This window comes from Balaenoptera acutorostrata, chromosome 5, assembly GCF_949987535.1.
Source record: "Balaenoptera acutorostrata chromosome 5, mBalAcu1.1, whole genome shotgun sequence".
Taxonomy (NCBI): Eukaryota; Metazoa; Chordata; class Mammalia; order Artiodactyla; family Balaenopteridae; genus Balaenoptera; species Balaenoptera acutorostrata.
In genome coordinates, this window is record NC_080068.1 from 40169207 (window position 1) to 40187280 (window position 18074).

General features: G+C 39.6%; 1 protein-coding gene across 6 annotated transcripts; it reads left to right on the top strand.

Annotated features, from left to right (window-relative positions):
• The first annotated feature begins 392 nt into the window (after positions 1–392).
• On the top strand, positions 393–7884 carry LOC103006094 (uncharacterized protein C4orf36). 6 transcript variants are annotated; one of them, XM_007177337.2, is made up of 4 exons: positions 393–584; positions 1433–1564; positions 6458–6612; positions 7032–7884. In XM_007177337.2, exons 2-4 carry the CDS (start codon positions 1500–1502, stop codon positions 7163–7165), a joined length of 354 nt encoding a protein of 117 aa, XP_007177399.1. In that variant the 5' UTR covers positions 393–584; positions 1433–1499; the 3' UTR covers positions 7166–7884. The 6 variants fall into 6 exon arrangements, with proteins under 6 accessions (XP_007177399.1, XP_057403075.1, XP_057403074.1 ...); XM_057547092.1 differs by lacking the exon at positions 393–584 and adding an exon at positions 611–662; XM_057547091.1 differs by lacking the exon at positions 393–584 and adding an exon at positions 754–1039.
• Positions 7885–18074: the final 10190 nt, after the last annotated feature.

The following is an 18074-nucleotide window of genomic DNA, read 5'->3' on the forward strand; positions in this document are numbered from 1 at the left end:
TCAGGCCACGCTTTCAGATCCTATTTTGCCCTTAACACACATGACGTGTTTCGAGCTTTAGGGTTTAAAGCGGCCCTGACGCACCGGGGCCCGCGGGCACTAACAGCGCTTCCGCTCCTGCAGGGCACCCGTGAGACTCACGCACGGTCAGCACGTCAGAACCGGGCGCGTTTCTGTAAGTGCTGCCCCCAAACCAACTCCTCAGGTGGCTTCACACAACCCCCTCACATTCAGAAGCGTCGTTTTTAGGGAAAGGCCTCGCTTACAGCCCTTTCTGTCGCTGTGGGCTTTGTCCCATCAAGCGTGAGCCAGCCCTCGGCTGTGGGACGCGGAGGCCCCGCCCCGAGGGAAGCCCTCGGGGCGCGTGTCCCGGGCCCGGCGCCCCGGCCTCCTCGCGGTCGGGGCCGGCACCACAAAGCCCTTTATTGAGGCTGGGGCTTGACGCAGGGCCGCCCGCAGCTCCCGGCGCGAGCAGGAAGGAGGAGCGGGACCGCGGCGTGTGCGCGGCCATGGGCGACTAGCTGGGCGCGCGCTCTGCCCTCGATCCCCAAGGGACCGCGACCCTCCCGGACCCCAGAGCGCCGGTAACCGGGCGTCGGCGGCCTCTCCCAGGACCCCTCTCGCGAGGCCCGGGCGGAGTGGACGCGCCCGCCGCGTGCGTGGTGCGGCTGGGAGGGGGAGTGGTTTGAGGCGCGGGAGGCGAGGGCCCGCCCTCCCCTTCTTCTCCCTCCCCTTCTTCTCCCTCCCCTTCTTCTCCCTCCCCCTTTTCTCCCTCTCCCCTTCTTCTCCCTCACCCCTCGCCTCTCCTCCCCTTCCCCCTACTTTTCCCATCCCCTTAATTCCCCCGCTCCTCGCTCCGGGCCCTGCAGGCCTCGGGTTCCTCCCGGGGTCTCCGCGTCCCGCGGGGAGGAGGCTCGTCCCGAAGAATCGTGCGCTGGAAGGGAAGAGGGAGTGGTGCTTGAAGTCGGCCACGTTTTAAGTTCAGAGGTTTTTTTTTTGGTTTAAGTTCAGATTTTTGAAAAAGGAAAAACCTGGGAAGGTTTGCATCCTTTAAAGGGCTCGGGCGGAGGACGGGAAGTTCCTGTGTCCGCAGAACTATTTGTCGCTTAACGTTGCCACAGTCAGACACCTTTTGGTGATGAGGTATTTGAGCCAGTTTGGTAGACTTAGGCAATGACAATTTACCGGGCCGGAATGCCGATGCTGTTCACCTGGCATCTTCTCCTTACATGGCAAGACATGATAAAATGAGTTCGTGGAAAATAAAAGAGAACACAGTTCTACATTAGGAATTCAGTTCAGTGAACGTTGATTAGGGACGTTCTTACATTCAGAAAATTTTTTTCTGAAGCTTTTTTATTATTTGGGTATTAAAAATATTCAAGTGAATATTTTATTTTAATATTAATTAGGTGCATTGCAATCATTTCAGACAAAGTGAACAGAATATCTGAGTCATTACATCAGACAATTAGGAAATTGGACTGTAATAATTCACCATGGCTTATGGCTTGCCAAGAAAGAACGCAGTGGAAACCATTTTGAGGTGCAATTGTTATAAAGTGTAAGTATATTTATCCTGGTAAGCGTTGACTTGGGCTGGGGAGTGTCCTCGTTAAAAGTATTGGACACCCTTACGTTCCCCATGAGATACCGGACTATATGAGGCATTCTCAGGTGTCTGGGTACTGATGTTTTTAAAAGGAAAATGCTTTTATAAGGATTTATAAATTTTCTTACTTGGTTTTCATAACAAAACAACACTGTGAAATGAGGAAACTGAGGTTTGAAGAAGTGGTATGATCCAGGTCCCACAGTCATGTAGTAAGGAAGTGACAGGGTTAGAAGTCTGAGTCTTCTTTACTCCAAAGCAACATTTTCCAATGCAGACAACCACTTTAAAATCCCTCTTTAGATAGTGTAAATCTACCTAAAAATGCCTTGGTGTCAGATATATCTTAGCAGAACACTTAATTAGCTGGTACAGAGAGTTAGTTTTGCATCCTGTACATTTTGTCAGGTGATGTGTGGACATCAAGAAGACCTGGGCTCAAAGCCTGGCCCTGCCACTGGCTCCCCATGCTGCCTTGAGCAAATTACTTAACTTCTCTGTACCTTGGCCTCCACATCTGTGAAATGGACATATCAATACCTACCTATATGGTGTGGAATACAAATGAAGTAATGTATGTAAGGTACTTGCATGTTGCCTGACATAATAGTAAACCCATAATAAACATGGGTTGCTACTACATGGTAGTTTCACTCTGTGCTACCTTGTTTTTAATTTTTGGACTTGTTTTTTTAAAACCTCTCTGCCACAATGTATGACATATTACCGTGGTGAGTCAATTGAATTTTACTTTTTGACAGTGTTCTAAGAAGTAAATGGAGACACCCCACGGCGTTGTAAGACGAGAGATATGGGAAAACCAGAGAAAACTCATCATTGCATTCTATTTAGATTTGTTAGTTCAGTATGTATTTAGACATTGAACTATAGACAAATACCACTGTAGTCATTATTGTAAACATAATTTTTATAACGAAGATATTCCTGTATCTGGAGAATGATTTAAAACACTGATTCTGTGGTTTTGGCTATATAACATTTTATGTCACGAATAATATCTGCAAAACCAGTGTCTTCTCTATCATTCTCACAAGACAGTATTTGATATTCTATTTATAAGAGCAGCTAAATTAAGAGGAATAGAATGGTAGTAGCAGTCTTTGGAGTTCACTAGCTCAGGCAGCTCCTCACCTTGGGCTTTTTTTGGTTAAGTATTTTTAGAAGATTATAAAAAAATACGCTAAAAACATTTGAACAATATGGAAGCATTTGAAAGGAAAATTAAAATGTTACCTCTCACATCTGCATTGCCATCCCTGCCCTACCCGCCCAATCCTGCTCAGGTAAAATGTTTTATATATTTTTTAGAATTTCTGTCTGTTATATAAGATACACACACACATATGTATATACACACACATGTTTTTACGCATGGGATTATATTGCTCCCTCCCCACCTATATCGTGTGTAGCCTAGTGGTTAAGAGCACAGATTCTACAGTCTGACTTTCTGGGTTGAAATTTCAAACCCAAGCCTTGTGACCTTGAGCAAGTTGGTGTCTGTTCTTATTTCCTAATCTGTAAAATGAGCATAACAATAGCATCTGCCTACTTCATAGGGTTACTGTGGTAATTAAATGTGTTTATATGTGTATACTGATTAAAACAGTGTCTTGCATGTAGTAGGTGCTAGGTAAGCATTAGCTGTTTTTTTTTTTCGTCGCACCATGCGGGTTGTGGGAGCTTAGTTCCCCGACCAGGGATTGAATCCCGGCCCTCGGCAGTGAGAGAGTGGAGTCCTAACTAATGGACCACCAGGGAATTCCCAGCATTAGCTGTTTTATTGCTCATCTTTCCAAATCAATATATAAGGATAAATCTCATTCTTTCATTACATGTATGTGCTACAGTTTGTTTAACCAGGCTGCTCTTTTTTTTTTTGGGGAGTATAATTGCTTTACAGTGCTGTGTTAGTTTCATCCACACCAGCGAAGTGAATCAGCCATATGCATACACACATCCCCTCCCTCTTCTATCCCCCCCCATCCCACCCAGCTAGGCCATCACAGAGCACCGAGCTGAGCTCCCTGTGCTATACAGCAGGTTCCCACTAGCTATCTATTTTACACACAGTAGTGTATTTATGTCAAACCTAATCTCCCAATTCATCCCACCCTCCCCTTCCCCCACTGTGTCCACAAGTCCATTCTCTACATCTGCCTTTCTAGTCCTGCCCTGCAAATAGGTTCATCTGTACCATTTTTCTAGATTCCACATATATGCATTAATATACGATATTTGTTTTTCTCTTTCTGACTTAATTCACTCTGTATGCAGACTCTAGGTCCGTCCACATCTGTACAAATGACTCAATTTCATTTCTTTTTATGGCTGAGTAATATTCTATTATATATACCTACCACCTCTTCTTTATCCATTCATCTGTCGATGGACATTTAGGTTGTTTCCATGTCCTGGCTATTGTAAATAGTGCTACAATGAACATTGGAGTACATGTGTCTTTTTGAATTATGGTTTTCTCAGGATATATGCCCAGTAGTGGGATTGCAGGGCCATATGGTAGTTCTATTTTTAGTTTTTTAAGGAACCTCCATACTGTTCTCACAGTGACTTTTATCAATTTACATTCCCACCAACAGTGCAAGATGGTTCCCTTTTCTCCACACCCTCTCCAGCATTTGTTGTTTGTAGATTTTTTGATGATGGCCATTCTGACCGGTGTGTGGTGATACCTCATTGTAGTTTTGATTTGCATTTCTTTAATAATTAGTGCTGTTGAGCATCTTTTCATGTGACTCTTGGCCAGCTGTATGTCGTCTTTGGAGAAATGTCTATTTAGGTCTTCCACCCATTTTCTGATTGGGTTGTTTTTTTGATATTGAGCTGCATGAGCTGTTTGTATATTTTGGAGATTAATTTTTTGTCTGTTGCTTCGTTTGCAAATATTTTCTCCCATTCTGTGGGTTGTCTTCATCTTGTTTATGTTTTCCTTTGCTGTGCAAAAGCTTTTAAGTTTAATTAGGTCCCATTCGCTTATTTTTCTTTTTCTTTTCATTACTCTAGGAGGTGGGTCATAAAAGATCTTGCTGTGATTTATGTCAGAGTGTTTTTCCTGTATTTTCCTCTAAGAGTTTTATAGTGTCTGGTCTTACATTGAGGTCTTTAATCCATTTTGAGTTTATTTTTGTGTATGGGGTTAGGTAGTGTTCTAATTTCATTCTTTTACATGTAGTTGTCCAGTTTTCCCAGCACCATTTATTGAAGAGGCTGTCTTGTCTCCATTGTATATTCTTGAACCAGGCTCTTCCTGATAGATATTAAGGTTATTTTGTGAGGTTTTTTTGGGGACAAACAATGCTTCAATGAGCATTCTTGTAAATACATCTTTGTGTATTTGTTCAAGTGCATTTATAATAATTATAGACTTCAAGTCACTCCTTAAAGTTAGATGATAAAGTAAGAAGTAAGCTGGAGGAGGAGAACAGATGGCATGTGTGTAATACACTCACTTCCCCTACTTGGACCACAGCAGGTCTTTCATCTTTCCTCATGCATATGAACTCACGTTGACTGTAGATGAGAAGCATAGCTGATATTTTAAAGTTCCAAATTAGGATACATAAAACAATCCATTAAAATTTCATTGTGATTATTATGATTATTTTTTTAAAATTTATTTATTTATTTTTGGCTGTGTTGGGTCTTTGTTTCTGTGCCAGGGCTTTCTCCAGTTGCGGCGATCGGGGGCCACTCTTCATCGCGGTGCGCGGACCTCTCACTATCGCGGCCTCTCTTGTTGCGGAGCACAGGCTCCAGACGCGCAGGCTCAGTAATTGTGGCTCACAGGCCCAGCTGCTCCGTGGCATGTGGGATCCTCCCAGACCAGGGCTCGAACCTGTGTCCCCTGCATTGGCAGGTGGACTCTCAACCACTGCACCACCAGGGAAGCCCTGTGATTATTTTTAAATATTGTAGTTTGGGGTTTCATTCCCTTCTCCAGTTTTCTAAGGATTCTCTTGGTACTAGTGCTTCTATATACACCTAGGTTACATCCCAGCTCTGGTTCTCTGTTAACTTCTGAGTCTTTGTGTTCCTTTTCTACCTCCATGGTAGTTGTAAAGATTAAAATCAGATCACACACTCAAAGCCTTAGTGTGTGCCAAGCACTCTGCTCAACGTGTGAGTATTCCCTTTGTTCCTTCCCTAATGTGTTCATATTTTTGATCAGCCAAAAAAGACTTGGAGCTTAGTTTTTTTTTTTTTTTTTCTTTTTTTAAATAATTAATTAATTAATTAATTTTTGGCTGCGTTGGGTCTTCATTGCTGCACGCAGGCTTTCTCTAGTTGCGGCAAGCAGGGGCTACTCTTTGCTGCGGTGCGCGGGCTTCTCATTGCAGTGGCTTCTCTTTGTTGCGGAGCATGGGCTCCAGGAGCATGGGCTTCAGTAGTTGTGGCTCGCGGGCTCTAGCATGTGGAATCTTCCCGGACCAGGGCTCGAACCCATGTCCCCTGCATTGGCAGGCAGATTCTTAACCACTGTGCCACCAGGGGAGTCCCAAGCTTACAGTTTTTAACTACATCCTCTTTAAGGACATGTAAAGATTGGATTGACTCCAAAGAGGCTGTTTTTTGAGCAAAAATTTCTGTCATTATAATTTATGGTCATTTTCAGTATATCTCTACATTAGTTAATATAAGGCTCCTTCTCCTGGCTAGGTTTGCAACTCTGGAAAATCCTGAATACTCTCCTGTAAACCAAAATGTCTAATGGAAAATAGAACTGAGAATTCAAATGTCTTTTCTATATCCTGCAGTAGATGTCAATAAATATTTATTGAATGAATTAATGAATTTTTGCCCTAGACAGGAACCCTGGGAACTTGTATTACTCACAAAGACCTGGTACACAAACCTAGCCAACATCAAGTTGCCTTTCTTGGAAGAAATTGCATTTGGTAGTTCTATACACCTCAAAAAATGTAAAACCATTAAGGATGGTCTGCTCCCTTCAGCAGAATGTAAGTTCTGAGGGAACTACTTTATTATATTTTTTTATTTGAATTTTATTTTACTTATTTATTTTTATACAGCAGGTTCTTATTAGTTATCTATTTTATACATATTAGTGTATATATATCGATCCCAATCTCCCAGTTCATCCCATCACCACCCAGCCCCTCCCTCTGGGCTTTCCCCCCTTGGTGTCCATACGTTTCTGTAGGAACTATTTTAATAAATTGCAAATTTTGTGTGTTATTTTGATTATTAGACAGATGTTTAAATCTGATCATTCACACCCATACTCTCTACCTATGTAGCCCTGTCTTGTTTAGTATTCAAGAATGTGAATTTTTCTGTGTGCTAAATATTCAGTTTTGACTAAATTATGCCTGGTGAAAAATGTCAGTTGGATTGCTTCATGTATTTTATTTTTCAGCCATCCAACTTGAAAGGGAGTATGAAATGAAGCGCTTGAATAACCTGAAGTGTGAGGAAAATGCAGCCGAGGAAATTCAGTTTTCCCTAAGGGAAAGGCCAGTTGGTTTGAGAAGACCTCTCCCACCTAAGTGACAGTCATCTCATAGTTGAATCTGTACTCTGTGCTTTCTGCATCCAAAGAGGATGAAGGGCTCTGACCTTCCACTGTGTGAAGTTTGGTGCAGTCATCTGAATGCCCCCTGGTGGATGAGCCAGCTCCCGTGGGTTAGTTGACAGCTCTGAACAGATCTTCTGGGTCCCAGTCCCGTACTTGCACCTTTGTATCACAGCAACAGTACTGTAAATAAATGAAAATGTAGCTGGCATTGAGTCATTTGTGCTATTCATTTTGATTTTTGTAAAGTTGCACTAAGGAAAGAGGAAACTCCTTGCCAGAGGCATCCCCCCACCAAGAGACATTATTTTGAAGAATATTTTGAATTTTCATCTTTGAGACCCCAAGGAGGTACGAAGAAAGGAGAGAGGGAAATTATTTATAAAATGATTAACTGTGAAAAATTTTGTTTGATTAAGAAAAATTGTAGGGGGCGTCCCTGGTGGTGCAGTGGTTGAGAATCTGCCTGCCAATGCAGGGAACACGGGTTCGAGCCCTGGTCTGGGAAGATCCCACATGCCACGGAGCAACTGGGCCCGTGAGCCACTATTACTGAGCCTGCGCGTCTGGAGCCTGTGCTCCGCAACAAGAGAGGCCGCGATGGTGAGAGGCCCGCGCACCGCGATGAAGAGTGGTCCCCACTTGCCGCAACTAGAGAAAGCCCTCGCACAGATACGAAGACTCAACACAGTCATAAATAAATAAATAAATAAAAGAACGTGAATTTCTTTAAAAAAAAAAAAAGCAAAACTGGGCTATTCATTTCAGTAACAGTCAAGTGGTCTTAGTTTGCATTCAATTTCCAATCAGTTTCTCAATCTATTTCATCTGAAGTCTTCACATTACCCACTATAAAAAATACCTATTTATAAAAAAAAAAAAAAAGAAAAATTGTAGGTTTCATTTTAGTAACTCTCTAGTTTCCAGTTTTCAATGAAACATCATTTACTATTCTCACGTGGTACTTTATTTTTTTAAAACATCTTTTTTGGAGTAATGTTGCTTTACAATGTTGTGTTAGTTTCTGCTGTACAACAAAGTGAATCAGCTATACATATACATATATCCCCATATCCCCTCCCTCTTGAGGCTCCCTCGAATCCTCCCTATCCCACCCCTCTAGGTGGTCACAAAGCACCGAGCTGATCTCCCTGTGTTATGCAGCAGCTTCCCACTAGCTGTGTATATATGTCAATGCTACTCTCTCACTACGTCCTAGCCTCCCCTCCGCCCTCTGTGTCCTCAAGTCTTGTTCTCAACTCATGTGGTACTTTAAAGTGGCAAGTAGAACTTACTTTGTTTTTGTTCTAAAAAACCGTCTTTTTTCCTTTTGCCTAATTTCATATTGTCTTTCTGGGATACCCTCTGGACCATGTGGAACACACATACATGTGTGAAAATGATATGAAAATACAAAGACAGCATCTGTGAGGAAAACTCTTATTTGTACAGAGTGGTTGGAGAATGGGGAATTAACTGGAAAGAACTGAATTTGCATGAACAAATTTTCCTAGAATTCGAATCCAGTAAAGCACACTTGGATGTGAAAGTTATATTTAAGCACAATTTAGTGTTAGATGATCCAGTAGGCATTTTATGATCTGGTATTTTAGCCTCATTATGAAAGGCATTATGGCATAGTATTTAAGAGTACATACTTTAGACCTGGCTGCCTTCTTCAAATCCCAGCTTGGCTGCTGATAGTGGTGTGACCTGGGGTGAGTTACCTTATGTCCTGAGCTTCAGTTATCTTACATCATATAAGATAAGAGTAATACTGGTACTACTTCATAGAATTGTCATGATTAAATGAAAACTGCCTGGTACACAATGAGAATTACTCTAGTGTTAGCTATTAGTGTGATCAACACTTCCTTTGTACTGCTGTAATCTTAGTATCAAAGATGTATGACATTGGGCTGACTCTGTTGACCTTTGTGGAGACCAGAAATCTTGAATTTTCAAAATTTTGGTTTTATTCTTGTCAATGTATATGTACTTGCCAGACCGTATGACCTGATTTTTTTAAATTTAATTTTTATTTTATATTGGAGTATAGTTGATTTACAATGTTGTGTTAGTTTCAGGTGTACAGCAAAGTCATTCAGTTATACATCTACATAGATCCATTTTTTTTTCAGATTATTTTCCCATGTAGGTTATTACAGAGTACTGAATAGAGTTCCCTGTGCTATACAGCAGGCTCTTATTAGTTATATATTTCATATATAGTAGTGTATATATGTCAATCCCAAACTCCCAATTTGTCTCTCCCTCCCTTCCCCTTTGGTAACCATAAGTTTGTTTCTACATCTGTGACTCTATTTCTGTTTTGTAAATAGGTTCATTTGTACCATTTTTTTAGATTCCACATATAAGCGAAATCATATGATAATTGTCTTTCTCTGTCTGACTTCACTTAGTATGATAATCTCTAGGTCCATCCATGTTGTTGCAAGTGGCATTATTTCATTCCAGCGTGACATTTTAGTTCAAAATCTGGCATATCCTGATCTTTCTGTTTATAAACAACAATCTCTGATAATCAGCTTGTCACTTATGTCTTTCTCTTAAAAGAAGCATGGAAAATTTGTGTGAAAAAAGCCACTGTGGGGCTTCCCTGGTGGCGCAGTGGCTAAGAATCCGCCTGCCAATGCAGGGAACACGGGTTCGAGCCCTGGCCCGGGAAGATCCCACATGCCGTGGAGCAACCAAGCCCGTGCACCACAACTACTGAGCCTGTGCTCTAGCGCCCTCGAGCCACAACTACTGAGCCCACGTGCCACAACTACTGAAACCTGCGTGCCTAGAGCCCGTGCTCCGCAACAAGGGAAGCCACCGCAATGAGAAGCCCGCGCACTGCAACAAAGAGTAGCCCCTGCTCGCTGCAACTAGAGAAAAGCAACGAAGCAGCAACAAAGACCCAACGCAGCCAGAAACAATAAATAAAATAAAATAATAAAATAAAAAAATTTATTAAAAAAAAAAAAGCCACTGTGTAACTCAGAAACATACGTATTGGTTTATGTCTGCTCTTAGGAGCCACCAGGGGACCTTAAGCATCTTACTCGTCACCTCAGAGCCTTACACCCCTAGTTAGAAACATTAATTGGGGGTATGAGTTACATGCTTCCATCCTTCTTCAGAGCCATTGTGAAAATGGATGAAATATGTATCTGTTTGCAAAAAGCTTTCCGGAATTAAACATTTTAATATTCCTTGGGAAAAGGTGGGATTTGAGAAAACTTTAGTTTCCCATCATTCTCTTGGGAGAAAGATCTCTGCTTGCAGCTTTAAGATTCTTCTAATTGTGTTTTTAGGTATATATTTCTGAGTCTGCTTTAAACTGTACATATTTAAGTAAAATTACATCACAAAATATATGTAATATGTGTATGTACATCTCTCTCCTGAAATGACATAAGAAGAGGAACAGTTTCTTACTTACGTTTGTACTCTGGTGCCTTATCTTGATGCCTAACTCATGTAGCCCCTTAATAAACATTTATTGATCGTTGACTGAAAATTTCCATATGGTCAAATTTTCATAATAGAAAGTACTTCATAGTTGTATTCTTACTTTTTGCAGTAGGAAAATTTATATAGAGAGCTAGCCATGGTGTGATTGAATATGGGCTCAAACAGTTCAAGACAAAGATAAGAATGAACAAATATAAAATTTTATGTAAAACGTGTTAAAGTTATAAAAATTTGTTTTAAATTGTAACAATTTTATTTGCATACTAAAATTTTGCTCCTTTACATCTCTGACCCCTTCCACTTTGTTACTGATGTCACAACTTACATATTTTTATATTGTATACCCATTAGTATAGATTTATAGTTACTTTTTATGCTTTGTCTTTTAAATTCTATACCAGCATTCAAAGAGCACCACCATTACAGTATCACAGTATTTTGTGTTTGTCTATATATTTACTTTCACCAGTGACATTTATACTTTCAGATGCTTTCATGTTACTATCTAGTGTCATTTTGTTTCAACTTGAAGGACTCCCTCTAGCATTTCTTGTAGGGCAGGTCTAGTGGTGTTGGACTCCCTTAGTTCTGTTTATCTGGGAAAGTCTTAATTTCTCCTTAATTTTTGAAGGTCAGTTTTGCCAGATATAGAATTCCCAGCTGGTAGTTTTTTTCTTTTCAGCACTTTGAATATATTATCCCATTCCCTTCTGGCCTGCAAGGTTTCTGCTGAGAAATCTGCTAATAATTTAATAGGAGCTCCTTTATACATGATGAGTTGCTTTTCTCTCACTACTTTCAAGATTCTCTCTTTGTGACTTTTAACAGTTTTATTATAATGCATCTCAATGGAAATCTCTTTGGTTGATCCTAGATGGAGTTTTTTGAGCTTTTTGAAGTTGAATATCAATTTTCTTTCTCAAAGTTGGGAAGTTTTTGGTCATTATTTCTTCAAGTAGGCTTTCTTCTTCTGGAACTCCCATAATGTATATCAAGTTGGTCTTCTGGTACCCCACAAAGTCTCTTAGACTCTCTTTACTTTTCTTCTTTTTTCTTTTTACTCCTCTGACTCAGTAATTTCAAATAATCTTTCTTCAAATTCAGTGATTCTTTCTTATGCTTGGTCAACTCTGTTGTTGAACCTCTCTAATGAATTTTTTAGCTCAGTTATTGTATTCTTCAGCTCCAGCATTTGTTTTCTTTCCTTTTGTGTAGTTTTTCTTTGTTGATATTCTCATTTTGTTCATACATCACTTTCCTAATTTGGTTTGGTTGTCTATCTGTGTTCCCTTTTTAGCTCATTGAACATCTTTAAGGTGGTTATTTTGAATTCTTTGTCAGGTAATTCATAGATCTGCATTTTTTTTAGGATCAGTTTCTGGATATTTATTTTGTTTATTTGAATGGGCCTTGTTTACTTGTTTCTTTGTAGGCTTTGTGATCTTTGGTGAGATTTTGGCATTTGAAAAGCCAGTCTTTACAGACTGACTTTGTATGGGGAAAGAACTTCAACATATGGGGGAAGAACTTCAACAATCAGCCTGGCTAGAGATTTTGTGGACCTCTCAAACCTTTCTGGAGATGCATCTTCTCTGGGTTTGTGTGTATAATTTCCAGGTAGAAGAGGTTTGTCCACTTCCTCACTGGAGCCTGTAATCTCTTGCTCCCACTGTTGTCTGTCTGTGATAATACACTATCTCTGGTGCTGTAACAAACTGCAGTGCTTGTGTTTGTTCGCTATGGCCCCCAACCTGGTATCCAAACTGCTGTTCCCATCAGTGTTCTGAGTCAGGTGAGACAGAATCCCGTGAGGAGCTCCTGAAAAGAACATTGGATACACAGTTTACTCTTCTCTTTCCTTCCTGAGGGAGAAGCTGGGAGTTGGGATTTTTCTTTTGATCATCCCATACTTTGCCAGGGAGAGGGAGTGACTAGGGTGGGTAAATGTCATGAGTTCTCCTACTTCCTTTGATGCATCTTTCTTGGCTTTGTGTTCACCTGAGGTGGTACAACATCTTAACTGGTTTCTGGAGTTCCCACAAGGGCAATTTGGTCTGTCTATTGTTAAGTCAGTGTCTTCTGAGGGATCGAGAGCCTAGGGCTTCCTATTCTATGATCTTGCTGACATCACTCTACAAATATGCGATTTCTGTTATGTTGATAGTACACTGGGATTTTAGGGTTATGTATAAGGATGAGGTTGCAAACCCATGCATCCCAATATCAAGTAGGTAACATAAATGAACAAAATGGGCCAGTGAAGCCATAAAGGGAATCCAGAGACAGAAGTGGACAGCATGCATCTCCTTCAAAGGGCAGCAGCTTCTTAGCTCTTGCCTATTGATGCCATTCTAGAATGGCACCAGGGGGAAAATCTTCCAATTCAATTTTCCTCAGCGGGTAAATCTTCCAATTTTTCAGGAGAAAATGGAAATAAAGGTGAAGAAGAGCAGAACTTGTTATTGTGGAAAATTTCAAACATACAAAAGTAGTAAGAGTAAGAAAATGAACTTCCATGTTTCCATCATCCAGCAGCACTTATCAGCTCATGGCCAATTTTATTTCACTTATGCTCTCTCACTTTCCACACCATCCCAAGTCCCCATAACTGGGTTATTTTGAAGTAATTTGTAGATATCATATCAGTTCATCTGTAGTTACAGAAATGTAGATTTTATAAATGTGAACATTTCCAATTTTATAAAGGATAGACCAATCAAAGCATACATAGGGGGCCATAATCCACCTGTGGGTCCACAGTTTGGTTTCTTATTAGGGAGTTGTATCTGGTGGTTGGTGCTTTAAAATATTTAGAAGCTATTGTCTGAATTAAAATATTTAGAAGTTATTGTCTGAATTATCTTGAGATACTTTCTTCTATCTGTGACATAATGGCTCAAATGAAGATTGTTGCTCTTAAGAGTTTTTATGTGAGTGACCCATTTGACTTGGTGATCCTCAGACCTGGGAAAAGTTGTCAGGAACTTAGGGTCTGTATGCAGCCTTGGTTGTATAACTTTGAGGAGGTGGAACTTCCACATTCCTAGTTCAAGTTTGCCTTTATAAAATTCAGATGTGCTTTGCGTAAGATGTTTATCTGCCGGGACTTCCCTGGCAGTCCAGCCGTTAAGACTCTGTGCTTCCACTGCAGGGGGTGTGGGTTTGATCCCTGGTTGGGGAACTAAGATCCCACAAGCTGTGATGTGCACGGCCAAAAAAGTAAAAAAAAAAAAAAAAAAAAAGAAAAAGAAAGATGCTTATCTGCCAACCAGAACCACTCCCAAAGTTTCTTGGCTGAAAGTCTGGGAATTGGGACTTTCACTCTGTTACACAATTCTACCTCTTCTTTCCACATCTGTCCCCTCCAATTGTTCTTTCTCCCATTTGACTAGTTTTTTTTTCCTCCACCAAGGTTATTATCATTAATATGGCAGCCAGGTTGTTAACTGCTTAAAATGTGGAAAATACCATTTTATGATTGTACAACCAAAGATCACTCTTTAGCAAAAATTCAATGTGTTTCTATTTCTTTAGAAATCAAAGCCAATTTGCTGTTTTCTTTAAAAAAAAAAAAATCACATCCAGCTGCATCAACATATATTTTGGACAGTAGTGGGATTAATTTTGTGTTTATTTTTGTAGTTCACATCCCACCAAGTAGCTTATACTCTTCCCTTTTAGGGTCATTGTCACTAATACTCCAACAGTTTCCTTGAGAACTGTAAATATCTTCTTATTTAAAGTCCAAAAATATATTGTACAATGTATCTAACGCTGTTGTATTAGTAAGTTTTAATTTCTTAAAAATCAGATATGTAAAACAGTGGTAGAAAGAAAACTCTAGGTTTTAGTTAACAGGTCTGAGTTCTAGTGCCCTCCCTCCTTTCCCTGATTCATTATGTATCCTTGAGAAAATTTCTTAATTTCAATGGAACTCAGTTCATTTCTCTTTTAAAAAATTATCAGTTTTAAATGTATTTTAAAGGGTAAAATAAAGATTTGTTTTCAAAAGCAGTAGTTCTGTGTATCCCCAACACTCATTTCCACTTCTCAGAGGCAACTAATTTTACCTGTTTCACCTATTTTGTTTTTTACCTCCATGTCTCTAAATAACACTTTTATTTTGCTACTTCTTGGTTTTTCCTTTTTAGGCATAATTGTGCCTTTTTAGGCATAATCTATTGACTTCCCAATGTTGAAGATAGCATTTTATTTCTTTCCTCCATCCTCACCACACATACATAACATTTCCATCTCCCTCTAAATATAGATTATAATTTTGCTTAGATCTATATATATATAAAGATATATATATATATATAAAGATATATATATATATAGATCAAAGCAAAATTATTATATATATATATTTATATATATTTTATATATATATATATATATATATATATATATATATATATATATATGGCCGTGGCATGCAGCATATGGGATCTTAGCTCCCCAACCAGGGATCAAACCTGTGCCCCCTGCATTGGGAGCATGGAGTCTTAAACACTGGACTGCCAGGGAAGTCCCCTAACTCAATATTAAGTGTTGACATTATTATGTGTAAACTCTTCACAGCTGAACCATGTAGTAAATTATGATTACTTTTCCATTCCTTCCACTTATATATGTGTATGTGTGCAGTATTTAGTAATCGAATTAGTAATTGCTTCATTTTCAATGTATTTATTGCTAAATCAACCCCAAGCTCTTTGCCGGTTGTCAGTGTTCTCAAAACATTTCTATATATTCTATCATTTCATCTTCCTAGGAAGTCCTCTGAGAAGGACTTGCTCTAACCTGAACTGTTTATTTCTTCACTCAGAACTAGCTGTCCTGTGATTTCTACATTACCATCTTGGGAATCCACTTCATACTCTTTAGTGTAGGTACTTCTGTTTCTCATATGTCTAATCACCCTCTTTCTTGCTTTATTCGTTTATCATAGTAGAGCATATCCTCCAATAGTTACCTGAGAAAGGGTGTATGTGAGGAAAATTTTTTGAGGTCTTATTGTCCAAAGTCTTTATTTTACTCTCAGACTTCATTGATAGATTGGCTGGGTATGGAATTCTAGGTTGAACATATGTTCCTCTAACATTTTGAAGGCCTTGTTTATTCTTTTTAGTTTTTTGTATTGTTAGTGAACATTCCTAAAGCCATTTTTACTCTGGATCCTTTCCTTGAGACCTGCTTTTTTTTTTTTTTCCCTCTCTGGAAACTATGGCATACTCTGAGAGTAAAATAAATGTGGTAGCTGAAATGAGAACCTTATAAATTTTAGAAGATAAAACAGTTTCTTTCAGAAATTCATGTCCCTCAGTTCTGGGAAATTACTTTAAATTATTTCATGGATCTTTCCATCTTTTCATTTTCTATATACTTTTTAGATTACTGTTATTCATATACTATACCTTCTGTACTGGCCTTCTAATTTTTAAATCTTTTTTCTCCTGTTTTTCATCCCTTTGTCTTTTGCTCCAATTTCTGAGAGAAACTCTGGTTTATCTTCTAACCATTATAAGGTTCTCATTTCTGCTATCATATTTTTTTCCCTCTGAAGGCTTGCCTCTCTCCTTTTAAAAAAGTAACCTGTTTTATTCATAATGGCTTATCTTCTCTTATCTCTCTGAGAGCACAAAGTGGATTTCTTCTCCCTGCATTCTATGCATTTCCTCAACACTGTTTTTGTTTGTTTGTTTGTTTATTTTTATTTCTATCTTTTTATGTTAAAGGCTCTCACAGTAGTCCAGGAGTGATGAACAGCGTAACTTAAGGAAATAATGGAGGGATAGATAATATAGGTCTGGCTCAGGAGTCATGGAAGAAGTAGAAACCATAGGATAATGTCATTGATTGGATGTGTCTGAGTGAAAGAATATGAGAATTTAGGATGCCTTCCAGACTGTGAGCTTGGGAAAGGAAGAATTGTCTTGGGTGTGTAGGAGATACATTTAGTCTTAGATATGTTGGTGTCTGAAGTTCTTGGGAGACATTTGAGTGGAGATTGCCAGTAGTAGTGGGCTTTACAGATGTGCTGCTCAGGAAGGAGATTGTGTAGAGATGAAAGGTGAAACCGTAGATATCTTTAAGCTCATCCAGGGGGAGTACGTAGAACAAAAGAGGAGAGATAGTGAACATTGTGAAACTTTGGTTGGCAGTGCAGAAGAGGCAGAACTTTAGGGAAAAAAATGGTTGGCAGTGCAGAAGAGGCAGAACTTTAGGGGAAAAAATGGACTTGATACCTAAATCCTAAGTGAATTGCATACTACATTTTATTTTTAATGAAAAATATTCTGGCATAGAAATTTAATAGTAAATAATTGAAATTTTGGGAGAGAATATTTTTTTTCAGTTGACGAAAGTTCCTCAATGAAATTTCTTCAGTGAAAACATTTAATCAGGGTCAGAGGAGGAAGACAGAAGGCAAGAGAGGAAAGAGAAAAAAAAATTTAATAAGAACTTAGATGCAAAAATTCTTTTAGGTGCTCTATTCATACCCTGTAGTCCTCACAACAGCCCTGCAAGGAAGAAAGGGCAAGAACAGAGCAGAGCAGAGTTCTAGCATCAGGGGAAGAAAGTCTAGGGACAGAACTGGGTCAGGGTTTTGATGAAGCAGAACTTATGCCGACAGTTGACAGGGCAGCAAATATGGAGGAGGAAACAAAGGCTTCTCCTTTTTCTCACAGTCTCTAAGTATCTTAGTCTCTAAGTATGTCTTGTTTGCACTCCGTTTCTCTTACGTCTTTTCATCAGAGTCTTAAGAACAATTATCTTCTTTTCTGTTCCAGTAAATGGCACCATTTCCATTCCTTTGTGTAATTCAGAAGCCTAGGAATCATCTGTGCCTCCTCTGTGTTCCTCATCTCCTCTTCCCTCCCAGTCCAATCCATCAGCAACTCTTGTTGGCTCTACCTTCAGAATATGTTCCAAATGTACTACTTCTTTCTCCACCTCTATCAACCTTGTCTGAAACTCCATTGTCTCTTGTTTGGAATATGGGGAAAGCTGCTTAACTGACCTCGTTGCTTCCATTCTTGCCTTCCTACTGTAGTCTATGCTCAGCTGCCATAGCGATCTTTAAAAAATGGCAACCGTGTCATTGCCAAAAAGATCATGTCCCTCCCCTGAGTAACATCCTTTCCCATGGACCATGAGGCTCTATATTATCTGACACTTGCCTTCATCTTTGACCTCATTTCTCCCACTCATCATCCAGCCCTACTGGGTGCAAGCACATTAACCTACTTCTTGTTCTCTGACATATCAGACTTGTTTCTGCCTTGGAACCTTTGACCTTACTGTTTACTTTTCCCCAAATTCTCTTCCCTCAGATTTTCATAGTGATGTCTCCTAGTTATTTAGGACTTAGCTCAAATGACATCTCCTGAGGGAGGCCTC